The 23976-nt window shown below is 53.7% G+C and overlaps 5 protein-coding genes across 10 annotated transcripts in view; 2 read left to right on the top strand and 3 right to left on the bottom strand.

Moving 5' to 3' along the window:
* Positions 1 to 5970, top strand: part of FXR2 (fragile X mental retardation, autosomal homolog 2) — a 27484-nt gene extending 21514 nt beyond the window's left edge. The window contains exons 8-17 of the mRNA XM_011958544.1: positions 1231 to 1401; positions 2435 to 2513; positions 2847 to 2956; positions 3190 to 3276; positions 3576 to 3798; positions 4019 to 4216; positions 4306 to 4506; positions 4601 to 4696; positions 4848 to 4948; positions 5275 to 5970. Coding sequence (XP_011813934.1) covers positions 1231 to 1401; positions 2435 to 2513; positions 2847 to 2956; positions 3190 to 3276; positions 3576 to 3798; positions 4019 to 4216; positions 4306 to 4506; positions 4601 to 4696; positions 4848 to 4948; positions 5275 to 5370 — 1362 coding nt within the window. The 3' untranslated portion in view covers positions 5371 to 5970. The remainder of the gene's footprint in view (positions 1 to 1230; positions 1402 to 2434; positions 2514 to 2846; positions 2957 to 3189; positions 3277 to 3575; positions 3799 to 4018; positions 4217 to 4305; positions 4507 to 4600; positions 4697 to 4847; positions 4949 to 5274) is intronic.
* Positions 5971 to 6793: 823 nt separating this feature from the next.
* On the top strand, positions 6794 to 9014 carry SOX15 (SRY (sex determining region Y)-box 15). Of its 2 annotated transcripts, XM_011958546.1 has the most exons (3): positions 7121 to 7206; positions 7455 to 8049; positions 8644 to 9014. In XM_011958546.1, exons 2-3 carry the CDS (start codon positions 7517 to 7519, stop codon positions 8810 to 8812), a joined length of 702 nt encoding a protein of 233 aa, XP_011813936.1. In that variant the 5' UTR covers positions 7121 to 7206; positions 7455 to 7516; the 3' UTR covers positions 8813 to 9014. The 2 variants fall into 2 exon arrangements, with proteins under 2 accessions (XP_011813935.1, XP_011813936.1); XM_011958545.1 differs by having other exon boundaries at positions 6794 to 8049.
* MPDU1 (mannose-P-dolichol utilization defect 1) lies at positions 8978 to 14292 on the bottom strand. 2 transcript variants are annotated; one of them, XM_011958547.1, is made up of 7 exons: positions 13217 to 14292; positions 11385 to 11450; positions 11104 to 11236; positions 10389 to 10474; positions 10149 to 10267; positions 9896 to 10006; positions 8978 to 9741 (listed from the first exon to the last, which is right to left on the bottom strand). In XM_011958547.1, the coding sequence occupies exons 1-7, from the start codon at positions 13317 to 13319 to the stop codon at positions 9616 to 9618; spliced, it is 744 nt and encodes a 247-aa protein (XP_011813937.1). In that variant the 5' UTR covers positions 13320 to 14292; the 3' UTR covers positions 8978 to 9615. The 2 variants fall into 2 exon arrangements, with proteins under 2 accessions (XP_011813937.1, XP_011813938.1); XM_011958548.1 differs by having other exon boundaries at positions 8985 to 9741; positions 9896 to 10267; positions 11104 to 11231; positions 13217 to 13324.
* A 753-nt stretch (positions 14293 to 15045) lies between these two features.
* CD68 (CD68 molecule) lies at positions 15046 to 18011 on the bottom strand. Of its 2 annotated transcripts, none has more exons than XM_011958549.1 (6): positions 17753 to 18011; positions 17151 to 17668; positions 16896 to 17015; positions 16699 to 16771; positions 16416 to 16586; positions 15046 to 15786 (listed from the first exon to the last, which is right to left on the bottom strand). In XM_011958549.1, the coding sequence occupies exons 1-6, from the start codon at positions 17799 to 17801 to the stop codon at positions 15653 to 15655; spliced, it is 1065 nt and encodes a 354-aa protein (XP_011813939.1). In that variant the 5' UTR covers positions 17802 to 18011; the 3' UTR covers positions 15046 to 15652. The 2 variants fall into 2 exon arrangements, with proteins under 2 accessions (XP_011813939.1, XP_011813940.1); XM_011958550.1 differs by having other exon boundaries at positions 17151 to 17587; positions 17753 to 17991.
* A 477-nt stretch (positions 18012 to 18488) lies between these two features.
* The window catches only part of EIF4A1 (eukaryotic translation initiation factor 4A1), a 6798-nt gene continuing 1310 nt past the window's right edge, over positions 18489 to 23976 (bottom strand). The window contains exons 2-11 of one of the 3 annotated variants that reach the window (XM_011958552.1): positions 23507 to 23555; positions 23127 to 23259; positions 22547 to 22686; positions 20784 to 20952; positions 20315 to 20424; positions 19984 to 20127; positions 19765 to 19902; positions 19568 to 19657; positions 19241 to 19320; positions 18489 to 19144 (exon numbers count right to left, since the gene is read on the bottom strand). In XM_011958552.1, coding sequence (XP_011813942.1) covers positions 19000 to 19144; positions 19241 to 19320; positions 19568 to 19657; positions 19765 to 19902; positions 19984 to 20127; positions 20315 to 20424; positions 20784 to 20952; positions 22547 to 22686; positions 23127 to 23259; positions 23507 to 23555 — 1198 coding nt within the window. In that variant the 3' untranslated portion in view covers positions 18489 to 18999. The remainder of the gene's footprint in view (positions 19145 to 19240; positions 19321 to 19567; positions 19658 to 19764; positions 19903 to 19983; positions 20128 to 20314; positions 20425 to 20783; positions 20953 to 22546; positions 22687 to 23126; positions 23260 to 23506; positions 23556 to 23976) is intronic. The other 2 variants (XM_011958554.1, XM_011958553.1) reach the window with 2 other exon arrangements.

Raw genomic sequence — 23976 nt, 5'->3', positions numbered from 1 at the left:
CTGACCTCGTGATCCGCCCGCCTCGGCCTCCCAAAGTGCTGAGATTACAGGCTTGAGCCACCGCGCCCGGCCCGAGCCTGGTGTTCTATAGGCACGTTTTCTGTTTTTCTTAACCCTTCACTTTTTTTTTTTTTTGAGACGGAGTCTTGCTCTGTCACCAGGCTGGAGTGCAGTGGCATGATCTTGGCTCATTGTAACCTCTGACTCCCTGATTCGAGCGATTCTCCTGCCTCAGCCTCCCAAGTAGCTGGGATTATAGGTGCACCCCACCACGCCCAGCTAATTTTTGTATTTTTAATAGAGATGGGGTTTCACCATGCAATCTCCTGACCTCGTGATCTGCCCGCCTCAGCCTTCCGAAGTGCTGGGATTATAGGCATGAGCCACTGTGCACGGCCTACCCCTCACTTTTTACTTAAGTTGTTGGGTTTTATGTGGGTTTGAGTTGATATCCGTTTGGTTAAGGTAAGAGTTCCTTACACTTGCATGTACCTTGTGAGAAGTACTTTCACACCAGCCTTGTCTAATCCTCTTGCTAGTCTTGAGAATAAGATAAGTTGGATATAATCACTTAGCAGATGACACAAGAGGCAGCGTGTGTTTTAAGATCACACAGATAGATACTGTTAGGGACAGATACTTTTAGGGCCAAATCCAGAACTTCGGTGGGTCTCAGTCCAAACTCTACCCTCTTTACCTTTCCTCCCCCACAAACCATTGGTATTTGGAAGGTAGGGGTGGAATTAAAAGTTCTTGACCTTGGCCAGGCATGGTAGCTCACGCCGGTAATCCCAGCACTTTGGGAGGCTGAGACGGGTGGATCACCTGAGGTCAGGAGTTTGAGACCAGCCTAGTCAACATGGTGAAACCTTGTCTCTACTAAAAATACAAAAATTAGCCAGGAGTGGTGGTGGACATCTGTAGTCGCAGCTACTCAGGAGGCTGAGGCATGAGAATCACTTGAACTCTGAGAGGCGGAGGTTGCGGTGAGCCAAGATCGCGCCACTGCACTCCAGCCTGGGCGACAGAGCGAAACTCCATCTCAAAGGAAAAACAAAAAGTTCCTGACCTTTCCACATAAGTCCTGGTGGTCAGCAGACCCCAGCGTGGTTCTAGCTTTATATTAATATCACATAGTTTTCCTTATTTAAGTTATGCTAAGGGTCATGTGCCTGGGACTGTGTTCTGAGATTCTACCACCATGATTCCTACAGTGACTTTTCCTTTCAGACAAGCAAGCAGTTGGCAGCAGCCTTCCAAGAGGAGTTCACAGTGCGAGAGGACCTGATGGGACTGGCAATTGGGACTCACGGTGCCAACATCCAGCAGGCCCGAAAAGTACCTGGGGTGACTGCCATTGAGTTGGGCGAAGAGACCTGCACTTTCCGCATCTATGGGGAGGTCAGCAAAGGATGTCTTTCTTCTGGGTCTCTTAGGGGATAGAGGGAAGAGAGGCCGAAGTAGAAAATAAGCCTCAGGCTGGGCACAGTGGCTCACACTTGTAATCTCAGCACCTTGGGAGGTTGAAGTGGGAGGATCACTTGAGCCTAGGAGTTTGAGACCAGCCTATGCAATATAGTGAGACCCAATCTCTACAAATATTTAAAAATTAGCTGAAAGTGGTGGTGCGTACCTATAGTCCCAGGTACTTGGGAGGCTGAAGTGGGAAGATGGAGGGGTGGATTGCTTGAGCCTGGGAGTTTGAGACCAACCTGGGCAACATAGAGAGACCCTGTCTTTACCCCCAAAGAAAACCAAAAAACAAAAAAACGTTAGTGTGGTGGCATGCATCTGTGGCCCCAGCTACTTGGCTACTTGGGAGGCTGAGGCAGGAGGATCACTTGAGCCTAGAAAGTCGAGGCTGCAATACACCATGATGGTGCCACTGAGCCAACCTGGGCAACACAGTCAATAGAGTGAGACCAAAAAATAACAAAAATAGACCAGATCTCTGTCGCCCAAGCTTGTCTGTTATTAACTCCTGGCCTCAAGGAGTCCTCCCTTAGCCTCCCAAACTGTTGAGATTACAGGTGTGAGCCACTGTGGCTGGCCAAGGTCCTCTGTTTTTTTTTTTTTAAGTTATTTGTTTAATTTATTTTTTTATGAGACGGAGTCTAACTCACTCTGTTGCCCGGGCTGGAGTGTAGTGGCATAATCTCAGCTTATTGCAATGTCCACCTCCTGGGTTCAAGAAATTCTTCTGCTTCAGCCTCCTGAGTAGCTGGGATTACAGACGTGAGCCACCATGCTTGGCTGATTTTTTGTATTTTTAGTAGAGATAGCGTTTCACCATATCGCCCAGGCTAGTCTTGAACTCCTGACCTCAAGTTATCCACCTGCCTCAGCCTCCTAAAGTGCTGGGATTACAGGCATGAGCCACCTCACCCAGCTGGTCTTCTGTTTTAGTAACAACTCCCCACTGTTCTTCCTTTAGACTCCCGAGGCTTGCCGACAGGCCCGAAGCTACCTTGAGTTTTCTGAGGACTCAGTGCAAGTGCCCAGGAACCTGGTTGGTGAGTTGGTGGCGTGTATATACAGTTAGAGATCAGAATCAAGATTCTCTACAGTGATTCTGAGCTTGTATCCAGGATTGGCACCTCCCTGTGGACTTTCAGTTTCACAAGGACAGAGAAACAGTCTGTAATGGGAGTGATAAAAATGAAAGAATAAATTTCTAGGGATTGTAGCATTTTGTCCTGTAAAAACACATCAGAAACCTAGAAGCAGGAGAATGAAGTAAATGGAATCTATATAAAGAAAATGCGGCTGGAAGATCGTTTATCAGCTTTATTCCTATTTCCTTAAAAAAAAAAAAAAAGGCTTAATTCCTCCTTTACTTATTCCAGGCAAAGTGATTGGGAAGAATGGGAAAGTGATCCAGGAGATTGTGGATAAATCTGGTGTGGTGAGGGTTCGAGTGGAAGGGGATAATGACAAGAAGAACCCCAGGGAGGAGGTACGGGTACGGGGCAAGTGGGCATAGAGATTGGTTTCCAGAAGTAAATGGGATTGTCCTCTGAGGGCTGGGATTGTCCTTTGAGAGGGTGGAGTACGGAAACTTGTTTAACCCTAGTAGATTTAGAGCCCAGAATGATCCCACTGGGCAGGTTCCCCTAGGACACTGGGCAGGGTTAATCCTTCCATTTCATTTTCCTTTCTGATCCATCATTTCTGCTCTCTGCTCTCCAGGGAATGGTTCCCTTCATTTTTGTTGGCACCCGAGAGAACATCAGCAATGCCCAGGCTTTGCTGGAGTATCACCTTTCCTACCTGCAGGTACCCAGGCTGGGAGAGGACAGAGCTGGGTGTGGAAAGGGTTTGAACTAAGACTGCTGTGGGGGTCAGCTCAGGAATTTTGGTGCTCTGTTTGTCTCTCCATGTAGAACAGAAAACATTTGTGGAAATTTGGGGCTATAGGGTTGGGTCCCAGAATTTTCCTTGTTTAGCCAGTGTCTTCCTTCTCCTTGCATTCCTAAGAGATTAGATATAGAGGGACAGTCAGGGTGGAGAAGCATGAAGAAAGGCACTGATCTTATTTCTCCTTTCGCTTCTTCTTCCGTCTTTTACCCAACCAGGAGGTAGAGCAGCTTCGCTTGGAGAGGTTGCAAATTGATGAGCAGCTTCGGCAGATTGGGCTGGGCTTTCGCCCTCCTGGGAGTGGGCGGGGCAGCGGTGGCAGCGACAAGGCTGGATATAGCACTGATGAGAGCTCCTCCTCCTCCCTCCATGCGACTCGAACCTATGGGGGCAGCTATGGGGGCCGTGGCCGTGGCCGGAGGACAGGCGGTCCTGCCTATGGTGAGACAGCTTGGGAACAGGAGGCAAGGAGTGGCAGGGCTTGTGGGTAGAGGCAGAGGTCTGGATGGAAGTTTGGGGAAATCTGGGATGGAGATGATGAAGAAGTGATTGATTGGCTGGGGGACTTGTGAGTGAGAGGGAGAATTCTTCCAGTCTGGGGGATGTGATGGATCCCGGGGTAGGATGAACGGCCGTGAATAAATCCCACTGTGTTCTTCAGGCCCCAGCTCAGATGTGTCTACAGCTTCAGAGACTGAGTCAGAGAAGAGAGAGGAACCCAACCGAGCTGGGCCTGGCGACAGGGATCCCCCAACCCGAGGGGAAGAAAGCCGGAGGCGGCCGACTGGGGGCCGGGGTAGGGGACCCCCACCTACCCCCCGGCCCACTTCGAGATATAATTCTTCATCTATTAGCTCAGGTACCAGACAGCTGGGTTCATGAATATGGGCCAAAAGAAAAGATGATGGGCACCTGAGTGCCAACTTCTCCTCTTCTTCCTCTGACCAGTGCTGAAGGATCCAGACAGTAATCCCTACAGCCTATTGGACACATCTGAACCAGAGCCCCCGGTTGATTCAGAACCTGGGGAACCACCCCCAGCAAGTGCCAGGCGCCGTCGCTCCCGCCGCCGCCGCACTGATGAAGACAGGACCGTCATGGATGGAGGCCTGGAATCAGATGGGCCCAACATGACAGAGAATGGCCTGGGTGAGGGTGTGCTTGGGGTCTGGAAAGTTAGACATGGGTAGGAATCAAGGCTGAGAGGTTAGATGTGTGACTCTGGTTTTTTCCTGCCCTACAGAAGATGAATCAAGACCTCAACGTCGTAATCGCAGCCGCCGCCGCCGTAACCGTGGTAATCGGACTGATGGTTCTATCAGTGGAGACCGCCAGCCAGGTCAGCCAACTCTGGACACCAGAATCCTTCCTCAGAGCTGAGAGAATGGGATGCTTCCTACCCTGTGAAAATCAGGGGTTCGGGTTCAGTGGGTGTCTTGGGCTGGCTACCAGAATTCCATCTGAAAGTCTTAATCTCCTGCCTTCCCCAGTGACTGTGGCTGACTATATCTCACGAGCAGAGTCTCAGAGCCGCCAGCGGCCACCCCTGGAACGCACTAAACCCTCAGAGGACTCTCTTTCAGGACAGAAGGTAAGCAGGCAAGATGTGATTTACCCCATCCCTTTTTTGTTGTTACTCTGGGGCAGGGGGCACAACAAATTTCACAAAGAAATCTCTTACTAAATTGCAGAGGCAGCTGTGTCTGATGGAGTTTAGACTAGTGTAAACTTTGAATAGGATAGAGAGGAAAGTGTGGTTCACATTTTGTGGATCCCAAGTAAGAGAGACTGGATCATGAGGGAACCAACCTCTGGATCACCAAATGCTAGGAGGGCTTGGATGGTAGAAATGTCTCCCACCTGAATTTCTACTCACCGCCTCTTGCTTGTCTGTTTTCTTTCCCACTTTCCCCTCAGGGTGACTCTGTCAGCAAGCTTCCTAAGGGCCCCTCGGAGAATGGGGAGCTCTCCGCCCCCTTGGAGTTGGGTAGTATGGTGAATGGGGTTTCATAAAACCTCTAGCCTGCACCCCTCCCTTCTCCATCTCGCTTGCTGCCCAACACCATGGCCCTCACAGGCCCAACTGACCTGCGCTGGAGCTGCTCTTATCTAGGGGGGAGGGGGGTGGCACAGCAGCTTGGGTACCCCCCAACCTCCAGGAGCTAGTGGAGGGGTGTGTAACAGGGTCATACCCCCTCCCTCTTGTCCACCCTACCCCCAGGGTAAGGGGAGCCTCTCTCCTTCCCCATCAGACTGGATGTGCCTTTATCCTCTAATGCCCCAATCTCTCTCTGAACACCCCCATTCTCCACCTGTTGGTGGGGGGTGCTCCTTGACCCACCCAGATTTGACCGTTCAGGGGGCCTCCCCTGCTATCCCTCCTCCCATCCTGTACCCCCCATTTCTGGGGCCTCATCACTGTGGAAGACGGGGATAGTAAGAGATAAGTGGGTGGGAGGCACGGGGAAGGTTTTGGAGTAGAACCAGGGGTGTGTATGAAGGGGGGTGACAAGGTCCCCCGGGGGAGGGGACCAACCTTGTCTGGTGGATGAGAAGGCGTATTTATTTTTCACTGTACAGTATTTAAAAAGAGAATAAAAAAATCCAAATGGCTCTCTGGCTCCTGTGCCACCTTTGTCCCCAGTTTGGTCCATTTGTTTCTCTAGGACTGACCTGCCCTGACCCCTGGCTCTTGTTTTCTGTTCTTCCACACCTGACTTCTCATTGTCTCTCGTCCCAAAGATGGTGTTACTTCTGGGAATTCCTGACATTCCTAAACTCCCCAGGCCCAGGTTCTCCCTCCTGGTCCAGAGGAGGGGGGCTTGTGCCTTATTGCTTCTCCCCTCCCCCAAGTTTGCTGATGGAGGGAGTTGGGCCACTCCTATACCCTGAGTCACGGCACAGGCTAGGCAGGGCTGCCCAGAGCTGGAGCTGTTCCTGGTAGAAGCTGAGAGCCAAGGCAGGCTGCTTAATCCGATTACCTGAGGCCTGGGGCTTGGGCTGGGCCGTTGGGCAGAGTGAGGAGCAGGGTTCCCTGATGGCAGCCTCTGGAGCCTGGGGCCCGGCCTTCTTGGTGGTGTTCTGCCTTCTGGCTCCAGGCTTTTCATCCGGCATGCACATCACAGACCTCTCAACTCTGGGGAGTTGTCCTAGGTTTCCTGGCTCCCCCCTCATGACTCGGAGGACTGAAGATAAAACTTGCCATAATTCAATGGCAGTCGAGAAATCTAGGTTTAGGGACTGGAGTTGGGAGGGCTTAAGTTTTCTCACTTGGGAAAGGGGTTGAATCACGGCCCAAGCACCTGCTGGAATGACTCAGGAAACAAAAATGGCCTCTCTCCTCGGCCGTTCTTGCCCCAGGGGCAGGTCTGGGATTTGAGGAGCAACAGGCGCCAGGAAAGGGTTTGGGTTGGTGGTCCGGGATGCTCCCAAGCTCCTCTCAGCACAACTCAGGCCCTGAGGGCACTTGATCCGCCTGTGCTTGATCCCATTGTGGAAAGAATTGGCTTTAAATTGCCTGTGCTCAGGGAGGGGAGGCAATCAGCAACGGGCTGGAAGGCCTGACATCAGGTCTTGGGTGGGGGGGGCGTGGCACCCTGAGGGTGTTGGGGGCTGGGACAAACAGGACACCTGGGTTTACCTACGGGCAGCGGATGTTGGCGCCCTTAAGGAGGTGCAGGCTTCTGGGAGGGCCAGGGGCGGAGTCAGTCTTTAAAGGCTGTTCCCAGGGCTGGCCCGCCTGCCACAAACGCTGAGCCCAGGTGGGAGAGTTCTGGGTCATCCGAGCCCGGCAGCTGTGGGAACTCCGGAGACCACAAAGCGGTTTATGGTTTACCCCCTCCACGGAAGGTCGGTCTGATCGCAGCTGCGGGTCGGGGAGAAGGACCGGGGGTCCCCCCAGTCAGTAGGCCTCAGAGCAGCACCTTTTCAGTGCCGGGGCATCAGCGGATTTTGCATTCGACTCTCCCCAAAGTGTGCCGAACTGGTTGGAAGCAAGGGCTCTAGTTTAAGCTCTGGGCTTGGGGATAAAATATACTTTTTAAGGACCCAAGTTCCTCGGCAACGACTCCAGACTGGGAAGACCCCTCCATTTTCAGGATCGACGCTTCACGTTGAGGGGAGGGCATTCAGGACGCCCCCTTAAGGCTTCTCCCAACCCATGGCGCTACCGGGCTCCTCACAGGACCAGGCCTGGAGCCTGCAGCCTCCTGTTCCCACAGCTTCTGCGTCTTCATCTTCGGGACCCCAGGAGCGGGAGGGCGCTGGGAGCCCCGCGGTCCCCGGGGCGCTGCCCCTGGAGAAGGTGAAGCGGCCCATGAACGCGTTCATGGTGTGGAGCTCCGCTCAGCGCCGCCAGATGGCGCAGCAGAACCCCAAGATGCACAACTCTGAGATCTCCAAGCGCCTGGGCGCGCAGTGGAAGCTGCTGGACGAGGACGAGAAGCGGCCCTTCGTGGAGGAGGCCAAGCGGCTCCGCGCCCGGCACCTGCGCGACTACCCCGACTACAAGTACCGGCCTCGGCGCAAGGCCAAGAGCTCGGGCGCCGGACCTTCCCGCTGCGGACAGGGAAGAGGTAGCCTGGCCGGCGGCGGCGTGATCTGGGGGCCGGGGTACGCGACCACCCAACCTAGCAGAGGCTTTGGGTACAGACCCCCCAACTACTCGACAGCCTACCTACCCGGCAGCTATGGGTGAGTGCCTGGGAAGCGGGCTGAAGACGGAGGGCCCATGGATCCCTCTCCTGGAGCCTTGGTGGGGGCGGATGCCGGAGGACGGGAGCCCACCCAAGCAGAGGCCACTCTCGGCCAAGGTGTGGCGGGCACAGGCCCCAGTACCTCCGGGGCCTGTGTAGGGTGGGGCGGGTCAGGGTTCTCCCAGAGGGCGTTTCCATCTCAGTCTGAAGTTGGTGGCCCTGCAGGGCCCGGTGACGGACCCCAGGATGCGATTGTGTCCTTCTTAGATGCCCTGTTTCCCCGCTGCTTCTGGCCTGTGTGTGACCCAGCTTCCTCTCCCAGCCCCCAGGGCAAGGAGAGGCCAAGCCCATTCTGCCCCTTCCTGGCCTGACTCCCCAGCCCTAAGAGGAAAACAGCCCTGCAGCACGCAAGCCCGCCCGCTCCCGAGCGTGCCCCAACAGGGCCCCGGGCTCTCTATCTCCGGGTCGGCTTCCATGCCTGCTGCGCCCAGCGGGCTGGGTGGGTGACAAGCTCTACCCTGTCTGCCCAGAATTGGTCAGACTCATCTCCAACCCAGGGAAGTGCCCTCTAACCTCTTGTTTCTCTCTGCAGCTCTTCCCACTGCAAATTGGAGGCCCCCTCATCGTGCTCCCTCCCTCAGGGTGATCCTAGGCTTCAGGGGGAGCTGCTGCCCCCCTATACCCACTACCTGCCCCCTGGCTCTCCCACTCCATACAGTCCTCCCCTTTCTGGTGCCCCCATGCCCCTAACCCACCTCTAACTCTCATGGACTCAAGACCTCACCCGACGTGCCTCATCCTCCTTTTTTAATCCAGCAGCATCCCCTACCCCAGGCTGTCAACCCTTTCTCATGTTGGACTACAGTTCAGACGCGCCTGCAGTCCTCCCACGAAAGCCAGGGAGAGCCGCACAACATACAGTTATATTTTTGGTAGTATTAAACACAGTTTTGTATTATTCAACTGAGTCTCCAGTCTTTATTGTCCCATCTGTTCCCCTCACTGCAGCAGGAACCAGCCCCATCTCCACTCCCTTCCGCCTAGACCTGCCAGAGCAGGAACCTCCTCACCCCACCCTGGGGCCCTGCCTGAGTCATTCTCCGTCCCCCTTCCCCCACCTCAGCACTGGGGTCTGGGAGACAGTCCCAGCCAGGCTGAGGGAGGGAGGGAGCCACAGCCCCCCAGTCCCCTCCACTCCGCCTTCCAGGCTCCATCTTCTAGGGCCAGAAGGGAAGCAGGGAGGCTGGAGGACAGGGTAAAACATTTACCCAGGATAGAGTTAAACAGCTGGAAATTGCTGCTAGAGGAGGAGGCTTGGCTGAATGAGTTAGAAAACCACTCAAATGTCAAAATTTTGGCTTAGGAGACTCTACCCCCATCCTCTCCTTTTCTAAGGATCTGGATCCATCAACCATTTGTTTCCACTAAAGCCAACCCTGGCTCAGAAAGTCTGCAAATGTAGAGGAATGGAGGATGAGTAAGTCACACCAGCAGGCTGGCTCAGATGGGGAGAACCCTGAGGTTGGGTGAATGAGTGGAAACGGAATGACTCCAGTAGCTGGCTCTACTCCGCCTTTTTCTGCTTGTGGGGAGGCCTTGCATTCCAGTAGAAGAGCAGCTGGGCGGCGATGAGGCCGTTGCAGAGAGAGGAGACCACAAAGGTCCCAGCCATCAGGGGATCTCCAGTTTCCTGGTTTCAAGAGACAGAGCCAGTGTTACCCTTCAGCTTAGCTCAAGAAAGCTTCCCTTATGGACAAAGGATCCTGACGGGGCAGCTTTGGCCCTTAGCTGGGAGAAGAAAGATGAGGTTTTAGTGCCTTCTAGAAGGAAGATGTTGCACTCACCTGAATGGAAGTGAAGATTCGGGCCAGGGAGCCCCCAAACAGCAGGAAGACTGTGATGGCTGAGAGCTGGCCTGTGTGCCCATTGTGGTAATTGGTGGCTGCCTGGAGAAGCTAGGGGAGGAGTTGAGACCTTTGGCTCTGTCACCTGAGCTCCTCCCATACTCCCCCAAGTCCAACACCCCCACACGTTGACCTTCCACTCTTCCCCTCCACCCTGCGCCCCAACATCTTGTCCCTTGCTCCTGGTACCCACCCTCCCCACCACCACAGCAGGCACATTGGAGGCCTGGAGCAGGGTGACTACAGTCAAGGGCGTCAGAGGTGAGAGAAGCACCAGCAGGACCAGGCCGTAGCAAGCGAGGAAAGCGACACCTAGGGGTGGGGAGACAGGAGTCCTTGTCAATCTCCCAACATCATGTGGCTTTCCCAGGCCTGAGTTCCCAGCAGGGTTCCCAGGAATCACACAGCCTGCTCTTCGGGAAGTCCCCAGCACCTTTCACAGTCTGTCCTCTGTAGTGCATGACCAGGAAGCAGATGGTGATCGTCTGGAGCATCAGGAATAAGGCTTCACCCCAAGAGCTGCAGAGTCAAGAGTTGGGAGGAAGAAAGGCGGGCCTAGAAAGAGGCAGGGAAAGCCTCCATAGCCCATCCATCCAGGGACACCATGCTCTGATCACACTTCTCTACAGCCCCCACACGGGATTGGCTCATTCTCAATTGTGGCCATTCTTGGGATGCTCACCCCTTCTCAAGGACACCTCCACTGGTGACGATTAGGTTTCTAAAAAGGCTTAAAACTTTCCTGGCCCCTCATCCCTTTTTTTTTTGAGACAGAGTTTCAAAAAAAAACTCCAGATATTCTTGCACAGGCTGGAGTACAGTGGCACAATCTCAGCTCACTGCAGCCTCTGTCTCCCAGGTTCAAGTGATTCTCCTGCCTCAGCCTCCCAAGTAGCTGGCATCACAGGTGCCCACCATCACATCCGGCTAATTTTGTATTTTTAGTAGAGACAGGGTTCCACCATGTTGGCCAGGCTGGTTTTGAACTCCTGACCTCAGGTGATCCACCCACCTTGGCCTCCCAAAGTGCTGGGGTTAAAGGCACGAGCCACCCAGCCTGGCCACTTTCCTGCCCTGGAACCTCCCTCACCTTAATCCCCATTAGAGTTGTGGGTATTAACCTTGGGGAGGAAGGGTGGGCCCCTCACCTGAATGGGAAGTTGTTAGTGATGCTGTAGACCATGGTCCCAGTCAATGCCACTAGCTCCAGCATTACAGACTGGAGACTCAATCCTTCGGCACTCTTGGCTCCCAGGATTTTAAACACCTGGGGCAGCTTTACTAGGGGAAAGATGAGAAAAGTAGGACTGAGGAGTCTCCATTCTTTAGGATGCAACACAACAGCTACAGAATGAACGCCCACACAGTTGACGGCCTCTCAGAACCTCCACCTCAACCCAACAGCAGGAAAGAAAGATAAGAGACATACCGAGAAGTGAGCCAGCCACAATGCCCAGCCCCAGGCCTTTGCTGAGGAGAATCTTGAGGCAGGGGACTGAGGAGAGAAAAAAGGGTAAGCAGACAGGAGATGTCTGAAACCGTGGCCAGGGCTTGAAGCTCCTGTGGGCTCTCCCCAACCCCTCTTACCCACACCACGGTCTTGCATTGTCTTGGGGGGAGGAGGGACGGAGGGCAGCGAAAAAGGCCTGGTCTTTCCTGCTCCAAACCACTATACCTTTTTTTTTTTTTTTTAAGACAGTCTTGCTCTGTCACCCAGGCTGGAGTGCAGTGGCCCGATCTCAGGCCACTGTAGCCTCTGCCTCTCAGATTCAAGCAATTCTCTTGTCTCAGCCTCCCAAGTAGCTAGGATTACAGGCGCACACCACCATGCCTGGCTAATTTTTGTGTTTTTAGTAGAGACGGGGTTTCACGATGTTGGCCAGGCTGGTCTCAAACTCCTGACCTCAGATGATCCACCTGCCTCAGCCTCCTAAAGTGCTGGGATTATAGGCTCGAGCTACCGCGCGCTGGGCCCCAGACTATTACTTTCCAAAACAGCTTTTCTCCAATGCCTACCACCTGCCACATCCAATCTTCCCTTCCCTATAAATTAACATCCAAACTTGGCTTGACCTCCACGGCTCTCCATTGCTTCCCCGTATAAAGCTGAGAAATGCCCAGGACTTTTTTAATCCTTTATCTCCCTTCTCTGGGCCAATGGGTGCCCCATTTCACATGTCTTCTCTCACCAAAGACAAGTATTCATAATTTTTTTTTTTTTTAATTTTGAGACGGAGTTTCACTCTTGTTGCCCAGGCTGGAGTGCAATGGCACGATCTCGGCTCACTGTAACCTCTGCCTCCTGGGTTCAAGAGATTCTCCTGCCTCAGCCTCCCAAGTAGCTGGGATTACAGGCGCCTGCCACAATGCCCAGCTAATTTTTTGTATTTTTAGTAGAGACGGGGTTTCACCCTGTTGGCCAGGCTGGTCTCAAACGCCTGACCTCAGGTGATCCACCCGCCTCGGCCTCCCAAAGTGCTGGGATTACAGGCGTGAGCCACCGTGCCCGCCCCATACCACTCTTTCTTAAACACTCTGACTGTCCCCGGCTCCTACTCAGGGACTAAACCTTACCCTTTCAGGACTTGCTTTTATGCCCTGGCCATCTACCACTTCTCTAGCCTTGAAGCCTTCCCCTCAAGGAGCTTGGTCCAGTGGAAGTCAGACTCTCACGGGTCATGAATGCGGCTAAAACAAAGTGCCCCACGAGTTCAAGAGAGGTACCATGAACTGACAGGGGCAGACTGACGCTTCCCAAATGGTCTGACGGTGGGCCTTGTTGTGGAGCTATCTCGCAATCAGAAAAAGGAAGGGAGGCAAATTATTCCGAAATCAGACTATGAGCAAACCTGGAGGCTGGAAAGAAAGCAATCAGGATGGCGGAGCCTCTGGGGGTGCAATGAAGGCCCAATTCATCAGGGGCTTTAGATTAAGCTTAACCCTGCTAGCGATCTAATAAAGGTTTGCATGATTTGACTTGACTTTTATTTTGTTTTATAAAAGTTGAGTCTTTTCGTCTTTCATTGTCGCTAAAGCACAAACCTCACAAAGAAGTAATTCCACCCGGTCACTTCCCCACTGGCACAAATATGGCGTCCTCCCTCTAAGGGGGCCGAGACACTTCCGCCCCTCTCAGAAGCGACTTCCGCTCAGTTCGGCGTGGCGGCAGTGACTGCCGTCACTTAGTGGCCGATCAAGCCTTGGACTAAGGGTCCACGGTCACTCGAGCAGGACTTGGATTGGATGCTGGATAAAACTCACCGTGAAGCAAGTCCCACTGAACGAAAAGTTGGTCGTAGCATTTCTCAGGTAAAAGAATCGGCACGAGCAGCCGTTTAAGCGGTCCATCTGCCTCGGCCGCCATATTGCAAAGCTAGCTTCCGCCAGTCTCTTCAGACCGCCATTGACTTTCGTTGCGCGTGCGCGCTGCGGACACTCCGCCTCCCGTTCTTTTCCCGCGGCAAAGCTGGCCCGCCCCCTGCTCCTCGTTCTTTCTGACGCTACCCACCCCCGCTCTAGTGGCGTAAAATAAGTCTCAGCCAGGGACCACGTTTTGGACGCGCCTGGCAGTTGGAATTCTAAAGCTTGCCGAAGCTGCACGCCTGCGCAGTTAGATCTCCCACGCCTTTGTTGACGCTTCCAGTTTGTAAGTCAGATTTACACCCCTGCCCTTCTCCGCTCCTCTTGCTGGGCGCCATCTTGTCTTCTCGTAGCACACTCTGTATTGTTCGAAGTTGAGAGAGAAGGAGCCCGAGTCTCCGAGGTGGCGTTGGGTGGGGGCGCCACTAGCTCCAGTTCTCTCGACGTCTCTAGAGGGAAGGGCGCCGGTGGGAGCAGGAGAGTCTGCACCGGGCAGGCCTACTTAGGTGCCGCGTTGCGCGCAGGGCCCCGTGCTTGCCTTGCCTCCGGTTGGCTCAGGCCTCGGAGCATGAGTGCGCCGGCAACTGTTGGGCCCGGGACAGTGAAGCAGAGGAGGTGGTGGGGGAGGCGAGCCCAGGGCAGGGAAGGGCAACCCTTGAATCACCGGTGGGGCACAGAGCTGGCCGTCTACGGGAAGCCGAGGCCTGGCGATGCGGCCCCGGGGTTCTCCCCCTCCCCGCTGGCCCGAGGGCGCACCACGTGCTGGGCAGAGACTTCGGCGAGGCCGAGTGGACCCTGCAGCTCCGCTTGGGAAAGGGCACCTTGGACTACCTGGTGGGGGCATTGTGCTTCGTTACCCAGCGCCGGGACGCCAACCCACGGTGCCCACCCGTGCGTCATTCCGCTGTGGATCAGCCCTTTGGCGGCCCCCTCCGAAGTCTGCAAGGTCACACGGATGTCTGCAGGCAGAGGTGGGGCTGCCCTTGTGGGGAAGTCTCTGGTTTTGGAGGCCGGAAGCCTCCTGGGGCTCGTAGGGCTGGGGGTTGCTGCTCATCCTGGCTCCCAGGGATTGCACAGCCTACTGTAACTGGCGGGACTGGCGCTCACTTGTGGTGCAGGCTGTGGCCATCTGGGAGGCCCTTTCTAGAATCTGGACCTTAGCTGTCCTGAGAATGACACTCCTCACCTCAAATACTGGGGGCATGAAGTTAGGCTTGGCGGGTGGCCCTGTCTAAGGGGCATGCTGTTCCCAGGAGCCCCCAGTGGAGGTCAGAGTACCTACTGCTCCTGCTTGATTCAACCCCTTGCAGGTGGGATAGGAGCATCCCAGGTGCTGCGAGGGTTTAATCGGGCTCTTCTGCTGGCCCTGAATACGGTGGACAGGACAGGACATTCTCATTGCTCAGGAGCCACTGGCGCTGCCTTTGGGAATGAAATTCCACAGCCTCCCACTCATCGCTTTGTCTGTCTGCTGCACCTGAAACTGTACCAGGGTTAGGAAAAAGGCTGCGGGGGTGAATGGCTCTACCGGCTTGCCAGGGATGGGGTACTGGAGCAGCCAGCGGCCCCAAGAGGAGGAAGGAAGGGAGGCACGGCAGACCCAACACCAGCTCTGCCAGGCTTTGGGGGGTAAACCCATGAGGCATCGTCACACATTGACATTTTCATCCCTCCTCAGCAGCTGCTTCCGGCTCCCTGAGACCCAGCCATGGAAAGCACAAAAAGGCATGTGACAAGAAACTCATAGCTTTTAATCCTGGCAGGACAAGGAAAACCCCAAGTCAAAGATATGCATATGTTTTGCTACTCTCCTGCTGGGGGGACAGTTCGTCACATTTAATAAAACACTCTCCCCTCCCTCCTCCCGACTGCATTATCTCTTATTTATTTATTTATTTGAGATAGTTTGGCTCTGTCGCCCAGTCTGGAGTGCAGTGGCGCGATCTTGGCTCAGTGGCGCGATGTCGGCTCACTGCAACCTCCGCCTCCTGGGTTCAGGCAACTCTGCCTCAGCCTCCCAAGTAGTTGGAATTACAGGCCAGCTGGGATTATGCCACCACACACACCGCTAATTTTTTTGTGTTTTTAGTAGAGATGGGGTTTCACCATGTTGGCCAGGCTGGTCTCTAAACTCCTGACCTCCAGTGATCCGCCTGCCTCAGCCTCCCAAAGTGCTGGGATTACAGGCATGAGCCATTGCGCCCGGCTCTCTTTTAGTCCTTCAAGAAAGGGAAGGAAAATAACTTTGTCTTTGAGACAGTTGCATGTCAAGGAAGTAAGGGACCCCCCCCCACCACACCCCAACCCCCTCAGTGCCCTGGGGTTTGAAGCAAATGCTCAGAGGGCCTGGTAGGCGGATGGGCGTCTCCGGACGATGCAGAAGGCAATAAGCACCAGGGCAAGGAGGCCAAGAAGGATCAGGCCGATGATGAGAGGCAGCAAGATGGACCGGTCACTGGGGCAGGAGAAACCTGGCGGAAGGATAGGGCAGGTAGGTATTACAGTGACATGGTGGTTGGGATAAAGGTGGGAGGAGGGAATGGGGGGATGCTAGGGAGTAGGAGATTGGTGAGGAGCTCACCGCAGTGACTCAGCAGTGACAAAAGGGGGAAACTGGCAGAGTCTTTTAGAGGATGGGAGGACAGCTGTCCTATAGCCACGACAAGCTGGGAGAGGGAGGAGATTTGGGGGGTTAAGAAGAGAGATGAGGGCTGGGCGCGGTGGCTCAAGCCTGTAATCCCAGCACTTTGGGAGGCCGAGATGGGTGGATCACGAGGTCAGGAGATCGAAACCATCCTGGCTAACACGGTGAAACCCCGTCTCTACTAAAAAAAAAATACAAAAAACTAGCCGGGCAAGGTGGCGGGCGCCTGTAGTCCCAGCTACTCGGGAGGCTGAGGCAAGAGAATGGCGGGAACCTGGGAGGCGGAGCTTGCAGTGAGCTGAGACCCGGCCACTGCACTCCAGCCTGGGTGACAGAGCCAGACTCCGTCTCAAAAAAAAAAAAAAAAAAAAGAGAGATGAGTGGCTTGTGGGCCTGGGGAAGGGGTTTTCAGTGCAGTGGGAGGATTCTAGGAGGGAAGGAGTAGGTAGGTCTTACTTTGCCCAAAGACCCCTGTGTGGGGCAGCTGAGCAGCCTGGATCCTCAGGGAGAGCAGGTTGAGGTGGACAGCTGGTGAAAGAATGATGCTCGAGTTGCTGCAACTGAAGCTCTGGCCCAGGGGTGCTTGGAGATCTCGAAGGGATGCATTCTGAGCCGAGAATGTCCACTCTGGAGGAGTGAGGAAGGGTTAGATCCTATCCGCCTCCCTGGCCCCAGCTTAGTCCTTTCAGGAACCCTGGTGTCTAGTGGTAGCAATGAGAAAGGGAAGGAAGTTACTTACGTGCTGCGTGGGGGAAAGACACGTTGTACTCCACCGCCATGTAGCTCAGGTAGACAACCCTCTGCTGGAGGTCCTGTGGGGCGAACAGGAAAGCAGGTGGCATCCCTCTTCACAGAGGAAGGAGTAGGGTGCGGGATTGGGAGGGGTGGGGCGCCGGGAAGGCCGAGGGAGGGGTGAGACTGAGGTCATGGCTATACCTGCATGAATCCAAAGCTGAGGTGTCCATAGGGGAATGAGAGAAGTAGGTGGGGATGGGCACCCTCACAGCTTCCCTGGACCTTGGTTTTGTTGGGGTTCAGTACAGAGATGCCCCAGGCCTGCGGAAGTTAGATCAGAAGGTCACAAGATTGCATGCGATGTCAGCCAAGGTTCCCTGTCCCGTCTTCCTTCTTCCCTCTGAGCCTATAGCCAGTCCTGCCTCCCTCCCCTGTCGTACCCATTTTCAGCTTTACCTCTCCTCCAGCCTGGGTTGTATACATGACCCGAATCTGAATCTGGGCTTGGAGGTGGACACAGGGCTGGGAACCATTGGTCCACGTGTAGTCTCCAATGGTCTCCTTGGAGGCCGGGCTAGGACTCGGAGAGGGCGGAGGTGGTCGTGGGTGGGCAGAACTGGTGAGTCCTGGGCTGGTGGCAGTGCTGTTGCTTGTTGGATGAACCGTGGCATTTCCATGACTAGTGGTGGCAGGCCTGTGAGTGGCAGTTGAGGGTCCCTGGCTGGTGGCAGTGCTGTTGCTTGTTGGATGAACCGTGGCGTTTCTGTGGCTGGTGGTGGTGGGGTTGTGCGTGGCCGTCGTGGGTCCGTGGCTGGTGGTGCCTGTGGTGGTTGTCCTGTGAGTGGTGGTTTTGTGGCTCCTGGTAGTCCTGTGGCTGGTTGTTCCAGTGCTCTCTGTAGCCGTGGGTGTCACCGTGAAGGATGGCAGCAGAGTGGCCGATTTTTTGTGAGGACAGTCATTCCCTGTCCCCTGGGCTTTTGGCAGAGAGGAGATGGTTAGCCACCCAGGGGCAGACTCCTTCCCAGGGGCCCCCTCCCCTCAGCCTCATTTCTCCTTACCTGTGAGTAGCCCCAGCAGGGCCCCCCAGAAAAGCACAGCCAGCCTCATGGCAGAACTACTTCACCCCAAGTCCAGCTAGGCTGTCTGCACCAGTTGCTCGGCTCTACTCCCTCAGCCCTCTCTTGGAAAGGAGGAAATGAAAGTCTCACTTCCTGTACTGGAGATGATCCCACCCACAGCCTGACTCAGGGGCCTCAGCTCTAGCCACCTCTCTCTTAGTCATTAGTTTTTGTAATTAAGGTAGGGCACTGTTGGCCCCTGCTTCATCAGGGCAGTCAACAGGGTCACATGGGTACAGGACAGGGAGTCCTAGGGCAGTTGATCCATAGGGATCCATGTGTCAAACTCAGCAAAACTTGCTTGGCAGTTGTGGCAGCTGGCTATGGGAACAGCTGAGACCCAGGCCCCTCCCTCAGTGGTGGGGAAATCAGTGTCTCCACTCCCCTTTCCCCTGGACCTCGGGGCTGACCCCTGTTACTTCCTCTTGGCTGAGGCACGTGAGGGACTTGTGATCATCCACACCCAGCCCTTTACAGAGGGGCAGCACTCCAGTCAGCATCACCGTTCTGAGCTGAGAACATGGCTTTCCAGTGTCTGGGAACTCTTAGATGGTGACAAGAAAGCAACACAGCCCAAAGGTAACTGGTAACTCTCTGCTGGCGAAGGGGGTAACGGAGATGCACCCAGTAGCAGGTGGGAGAGGGAAGGGGAGGTAAGAAATGAGAAGCCCAAACAGGCAGTTTCCAAGTCATTTTATTCAGAATTTTGTGTTTGCTTCCTGAATCAATAAATACTATACAAAACAATGTAAAAATGGCTACCATTTTCTCTCCCCTGCTTCCCCCCACCTGGGGACAACCCCCTGGGCAACCTCACTCAGGGGTTTTAGGGGTTATCCCTCCAGATTTGGTCCAGCAAATGAGGCTGAGTGACATAGTCCCCTGAATCACTTTCAAAGGAGCTCAGCTGGGGTGAGGAGAGCCTCTGGGATCTGGAGGTTACTGGGTTAGGGAAATGGATTAGTGTTTTTTCGGGAGAAGAGCCGGCGCCTGGGGCAAGAGCCTACCCCAAAGAAAAGGGTGTCTAAAATGTTCACGGTTCCTTCTTTTGCCTCAAAAAGTGACATTTATTCAAAGAAAAAAAATGACAAGATGTCCATCCCTTGGCTCCCTTCCCTCCCCCCTCCTGCTGCTCCTCAGCCCCCCGAGATTGAGCCCTGGCTGGGGCTGGGTGGCAGGACAACCCCTCAGATGAGGTCAGCAACATTGAGGGGCATTTCCTCAATGGAGGTGTTATAGAAGGTCTCGATGTCTCGAAGAGTCCTCTTGTCTTCTTCTGTCACCATGTTAATAGCCACACCTTTACGGCCAAACCGTCCACCTCGACCGATTCTGGAAAACAAGGAAAGGGATGAGGAACATCAGGAGCTTTAGCCCAGGGAGGGCCAGGCGTGAGGGGGTGGAGGAGTGTTCCAGATCTATGCTTACCTGTGGATATAGTTTTCCCTGTTGGTGGGAAGGTCATAGTTGATGACTAAAGAAACCTGCTGCACATCAATGCCTCTGGCCTATGTCAAGAAACACAACTCTTGAGCATGTGCATGAAAGAACACTATCCCGAAGAGACACTTAGGCATCCGTGTAGGCAGCCAAGGCAGGCAGAGGAAATGAGCATCCCTGTTCCCCAAAGACCTTAGGCATGCCACATTCTATTCCAAGCTGCTACTTTCCTGAGAGGGGCACTGGATGTCCCCTTGGAGAGGGAATCACCTTGGATCCTCCCTTCTGTCTTTCCTGTCAGTTCCCTCTACTCACCAGCAGGTCAGTGGTAATCAAAACTCTGCTAGAGCCAGAACGAAACTCCCTCATGATCACATCTCGTTCCTTTTGGTCCATATCTCCATGCTAGAAGAGAAAACAAACCAGGTAGGCACATGGGTTCTGAACCCTGGCTTCTAGTAGGACACTTCTGACCAGCAGACCCACAAGGGGCTGGCAGTGGGCAAACACACCATGGCAGACACAGTGAAATCTCGAGCATGCATCTTCTCGGTGAGCCAGTCCACCTTCCTCCGGGTGTTGATGAAGATGACTGCCTGGGTGATGGTCAGGGTTTCATACAAGTCACATAGTGTGTCCAGCTTCCACTCCTGCAGGTGAGGGGACAAAAATCAGTCAGGGGCTATACCCAACAACTCACTGCCAGGCCCGCCTCCTGCACTGGGCCCCACCTCTCGTTCCACGTTGATGTAGAATTGGCGGATACCCTCCAGGGTCAACTCTTCCTTCTTAACAAGAATCCGAATGGGGTCCCTCATGAACTTCTTGGTCACCTCAAGCACATCAGAAGGCATTGTAGCTGACAGCAAAACTACCTAGTGGAAAAAAAGGCCAGCCTTAAGAGCGGTGGATCCCTCCCAAGGCCTGCTCCCTTCCCTAGCCACACCTAAAACTGAAGTGGATGCATAAAAAGGCTCAAGACAAGCATCCAGAGTTTGGTTCCCCTGGCACTTGATATTTTTCTTCCAGAATCATGAGCGATTCGAGCAAGGCCGCCCTCACCTGGGTGTTGCTGTTGAGCTTTTGGAATATGTCATAGATCTGGTCCTTGAATCCACGGCTTAACATTTCGTCAGCTTCGTCCAGTACAAACATTTTGATGTATTTGGGGGCTAGAGAAGAAAAAAAAAAGCCAATACATAGCATATAATCAGGGAAATGTAGGAGAGAGATATCCAGCTTTGCTGATAAAAAACAGGGGCCGAGTAGTCTGCTCTCAGAGTACAAAGACTGATCCTTTGCCCAGGACGTTCCCGCCAAGCCAGAAAACAGCCCTGGGAAGTAGGACACTGCCTGGGCTGCCACTGGCAGGGAAGCCAGAGGCTCAGATGACACGCATGGGCTCCATCACAGAGCAGCTCTTCCCCAGGGAAACCAGCATCCGTGGGAATGACTTTGGCTTACGCTGAAAGACTGGAAAGCATGCGCAAGAGCGAAGTGACCCAAGGGATTGGAGAACTGAATTACTCACACAGGTATCTCCGGTTAAGCATATCAAACACTCGGCCAGGGGTCCCCACGATTATGTGGGGGGCTTCCATCTGCAGTTTCTGCACCTCAGCACGCACGTTGGTGCCCCCAATACAGGCATGACAGGAGGCACCCATGTAGTCTCCTAGTGCCATGACCACCTTCTGTATCTGAGCACAGAGAAAGATAGGTGCTCACATATTAGCTACAGCTGTGCCAGGCACCATTCTTAAATGTTTTTCATGTATTTATTCCTAACCAACAACTTTGGGGCATGCACTATTATTACACTCACATTCAGCTGAGAAACAGGCAGAGGCTAAAATCCACTTATGATCGTGCTGTCAATAGGTGGCAAAGACAGGATTTCAACTCAGTCTGGTTCCTGAGTGTACAGTGATTCACAGTAAGGCCGCTCAGATAATTCATTCAGTTTCTTACTCTAGATATTTAGAACCCGTAACTTTCTGAAAGCTAATTTGACCAACTGCCTCGTCATGCAGCAACCAGTTTTTTGTTTTGTTTTTTTTGAAACAGAGCTTTGCTCGTCGCCCAGACTGGAGTGCAATGGCACAATCTCAGCTCACTGCAACCTCCGCCTCCTGGGTTCAATTCTCCTGCCTGAGCCTCCCCCAAGTAGCTGGAATAACAGGCACATGCCACTACGCCCGGCTAGTTTTTCTATTTCTAGTAGAAATGGGGTTTCACTGTGTTGGCCAGGCTGGTCTCCAACTCCTGATCTCAAGTGATCTGCCTGCCTCGGCCTCCCAAAGTGTTGGGGTTACACGAGTGAGCCACCGCGCCTGGCCAGCAACCAGTTTTATAGAACAGGTGATGCATATCCATGTCCTATTGTACTCCTACCACAGGACCAAAGCTATGAGCCATGTTCACTCTGAGAAAACTGAGAGCCAAGTGCCTTAGAATGGAGCTCTGCTGTAACTTCTTACATTATCCACACCCAGAATAATCACTGCACCTGCCACAGAACATTTAAAAACATGCTCTGAGCCTCAATACTCCAGTTGAGATGTGTCGCAGCATGACCCAGAGTAAGTCCAGCGTTAGAACTGTGTATGCCCCAGGCATGAAACAGCTCTAGGCATTAAGCCAGGGTGAAAAAAGGACTGTCCGGCTGGGTGTGGTGGCTCACACCCGTAATCCTAGCACTTTGGGAGGCTGAGGTGGGTGGATCATGAGGTCAGGAGACCATCCTAGCTAACATGGTGAAACCCCATCTCTACTAAAAGATACAAAAAAATTAGCTGGGCGTGGTGGCAGACGCCTGTAGTCCCAGCTACTTGGGAGGCTGAGAGCGGGAGAAAGGCATGAACCCGGGAGGCGGAGCTTGCAGTAAGCTGAGATAGCGCCACTGCACTCCAGCCTGTCTCCCAAAAAAAACCCAAACAAAACAACAAAACTGTCCACTGTCCATCTGCTCTGACTACCATAAGATCACCCCCACCACTGAGGTGTCTCTTAGCCCACGGTGATGGTGCTTATTCAGAACACAGCCACCAAACTTGCCCAGCCAGCCAGGCTTGACCCAGGAGCCTTCCCATTTGACTCAGGAAATGGGTGGAGGAAGTGATGGTTACATTTGGGTAAGAAATAGCTTCTAATTAACCCAGTAGGTCTTGAGAGTGTTAGGGCACCCATCTCTCTTCCTCCCAAGGTGGTGATCACAGAACACTTCTCTGGTCCTTGGATTATGCCCATCATCCCTAAATCAGCCCTCAAGGAGGGAACAGAAACCACTCTTACCTGCTGAGCCAATTCTCGAGTGGGTGCCAGGACCAAGGCCTGGGTGGCTTTTAGATCTAATTCGATCTGCTGCAGAATCGATATGGCAAATGTGGCCGTTTTCCCAGTCCCAGATTGGGCTTGAGCGATCACATCATAACCTAAACAAACAAATTAGAAATTAAATGTGGTAAAGAGTATACACTTTGGGATATTCAAGTCATTAAGTGAATGAGACCAATAAACAACCAATGAACCAAGCATTTCATGGCTCACAAACTACCTTACCAGTCAACACAGTTACACAATGAGAACCAGATAGAAACAAGGACCAGTTATTAACTCGTCTAGTATTGCACACCAAGCTGGACTAGAAATATGGCTGCAGATACAAGTGTAAGCTGGCTACAAGATCACCTCTTTAAAGGAAACGTATGTGTCCAAGGCATGAACCAGGCATGGGCACAGATCAGAAGCCAAGCTGGGATGAACAAGGAGTTGCTTTGTCCCTGGCTGATATGAGATGGGCACCACCAACCAGATGCCACTCTACCCAGGTCAGGGACAGTCCAGAATGTCTTCTGGGACTGAGAGTTCTCACCCTTGATACAAGGTAGAATGGCTCGCTGCTGGATGGCAGACGGCTTCTCAAAACCATAGGCGTAGATGCCACGGAGAAGGGACTCTGAGAGGTTCATGTCATCAAAGCTGTCAACAATCTCATTCCAGTTACTCTATGGGATGCAAAGAATTAAAGTTTGAGTCGTGGAAAAGGCGGGGCTGAGCTGTAGTCCCAGAGCGAACAGGATCTGGTGCCTACTAACCAAAGCCTCAAAGCTTACAACCCCTCCTCCCTTTAGGAAAACCAGCTGCTTCTAGATGGGTCTGGGAAATCAATCTAAGAGGCCACTCTAACTCTATACAACTGTAAAGCTGAGAGTTGTAATGGGGGAGGACAGAATTTCATTTGTCCAGTCTCACCTCGATGACGCCTTCGGGCTCCATCCCATCGGGGCCATTGTCTCTGGATCTGTTGGTTTAAAGCACAAATTTTGTCCCCTGCCAGACCGAAGCACTCAGAAATCCTGACAGCCGGGCTCTGTCAGGAGTGGCCTGCATGATGCCATCAACCGGCTCTTCCAGATCCAACTGCCACCGGTTCCCAAAAGGTACCCAGAGGAGGAGTATCTATAAAACTGCTTGAGGCCTTTGCCCCATGCAGGCAGCGGCTCAGGCCAGGCCACCCCCGACATAAGGGGGTGACCCTTTCTGAAGACAGGTTGGCAGGCGTGCCGCCGCGCTCACGGTGCCCAGAGGTGGTGCTTGCCGCCAGGTCCACGTGGGCCCGACCCAGCCGCTTAAAGCCCCAGCGCGTGCACCTCCCACCAGAGCACCAGCGCGCCGGAAGTCCCGCCCTTCACCTCCCAGATCGGAGGGTAGGACATCCCCTT

The sequence above is a fragment of the Colobus angolensis genome, unplaced genomic scaffold (assembly GCF_000951035.1).
Source record: "Colobus angolensis palliatus isolate OR3802 unplaced genomic scaffold, Cang.pa_1.0 Scaffold47, whole genome shotgun sequence".
In the NCBI taxonomy this organism is placed as follows: Eukaryota; Metazoa; Chordata; class Mammalia; order Primates; family Cercopithecidae; genus Colobus; species Colobus angolensis.
The sequence above is the reverse complement of the archived record's forward strand: the minus strand, read 5'-3'. Positions and strand labels throughout refer to the sequence as shown.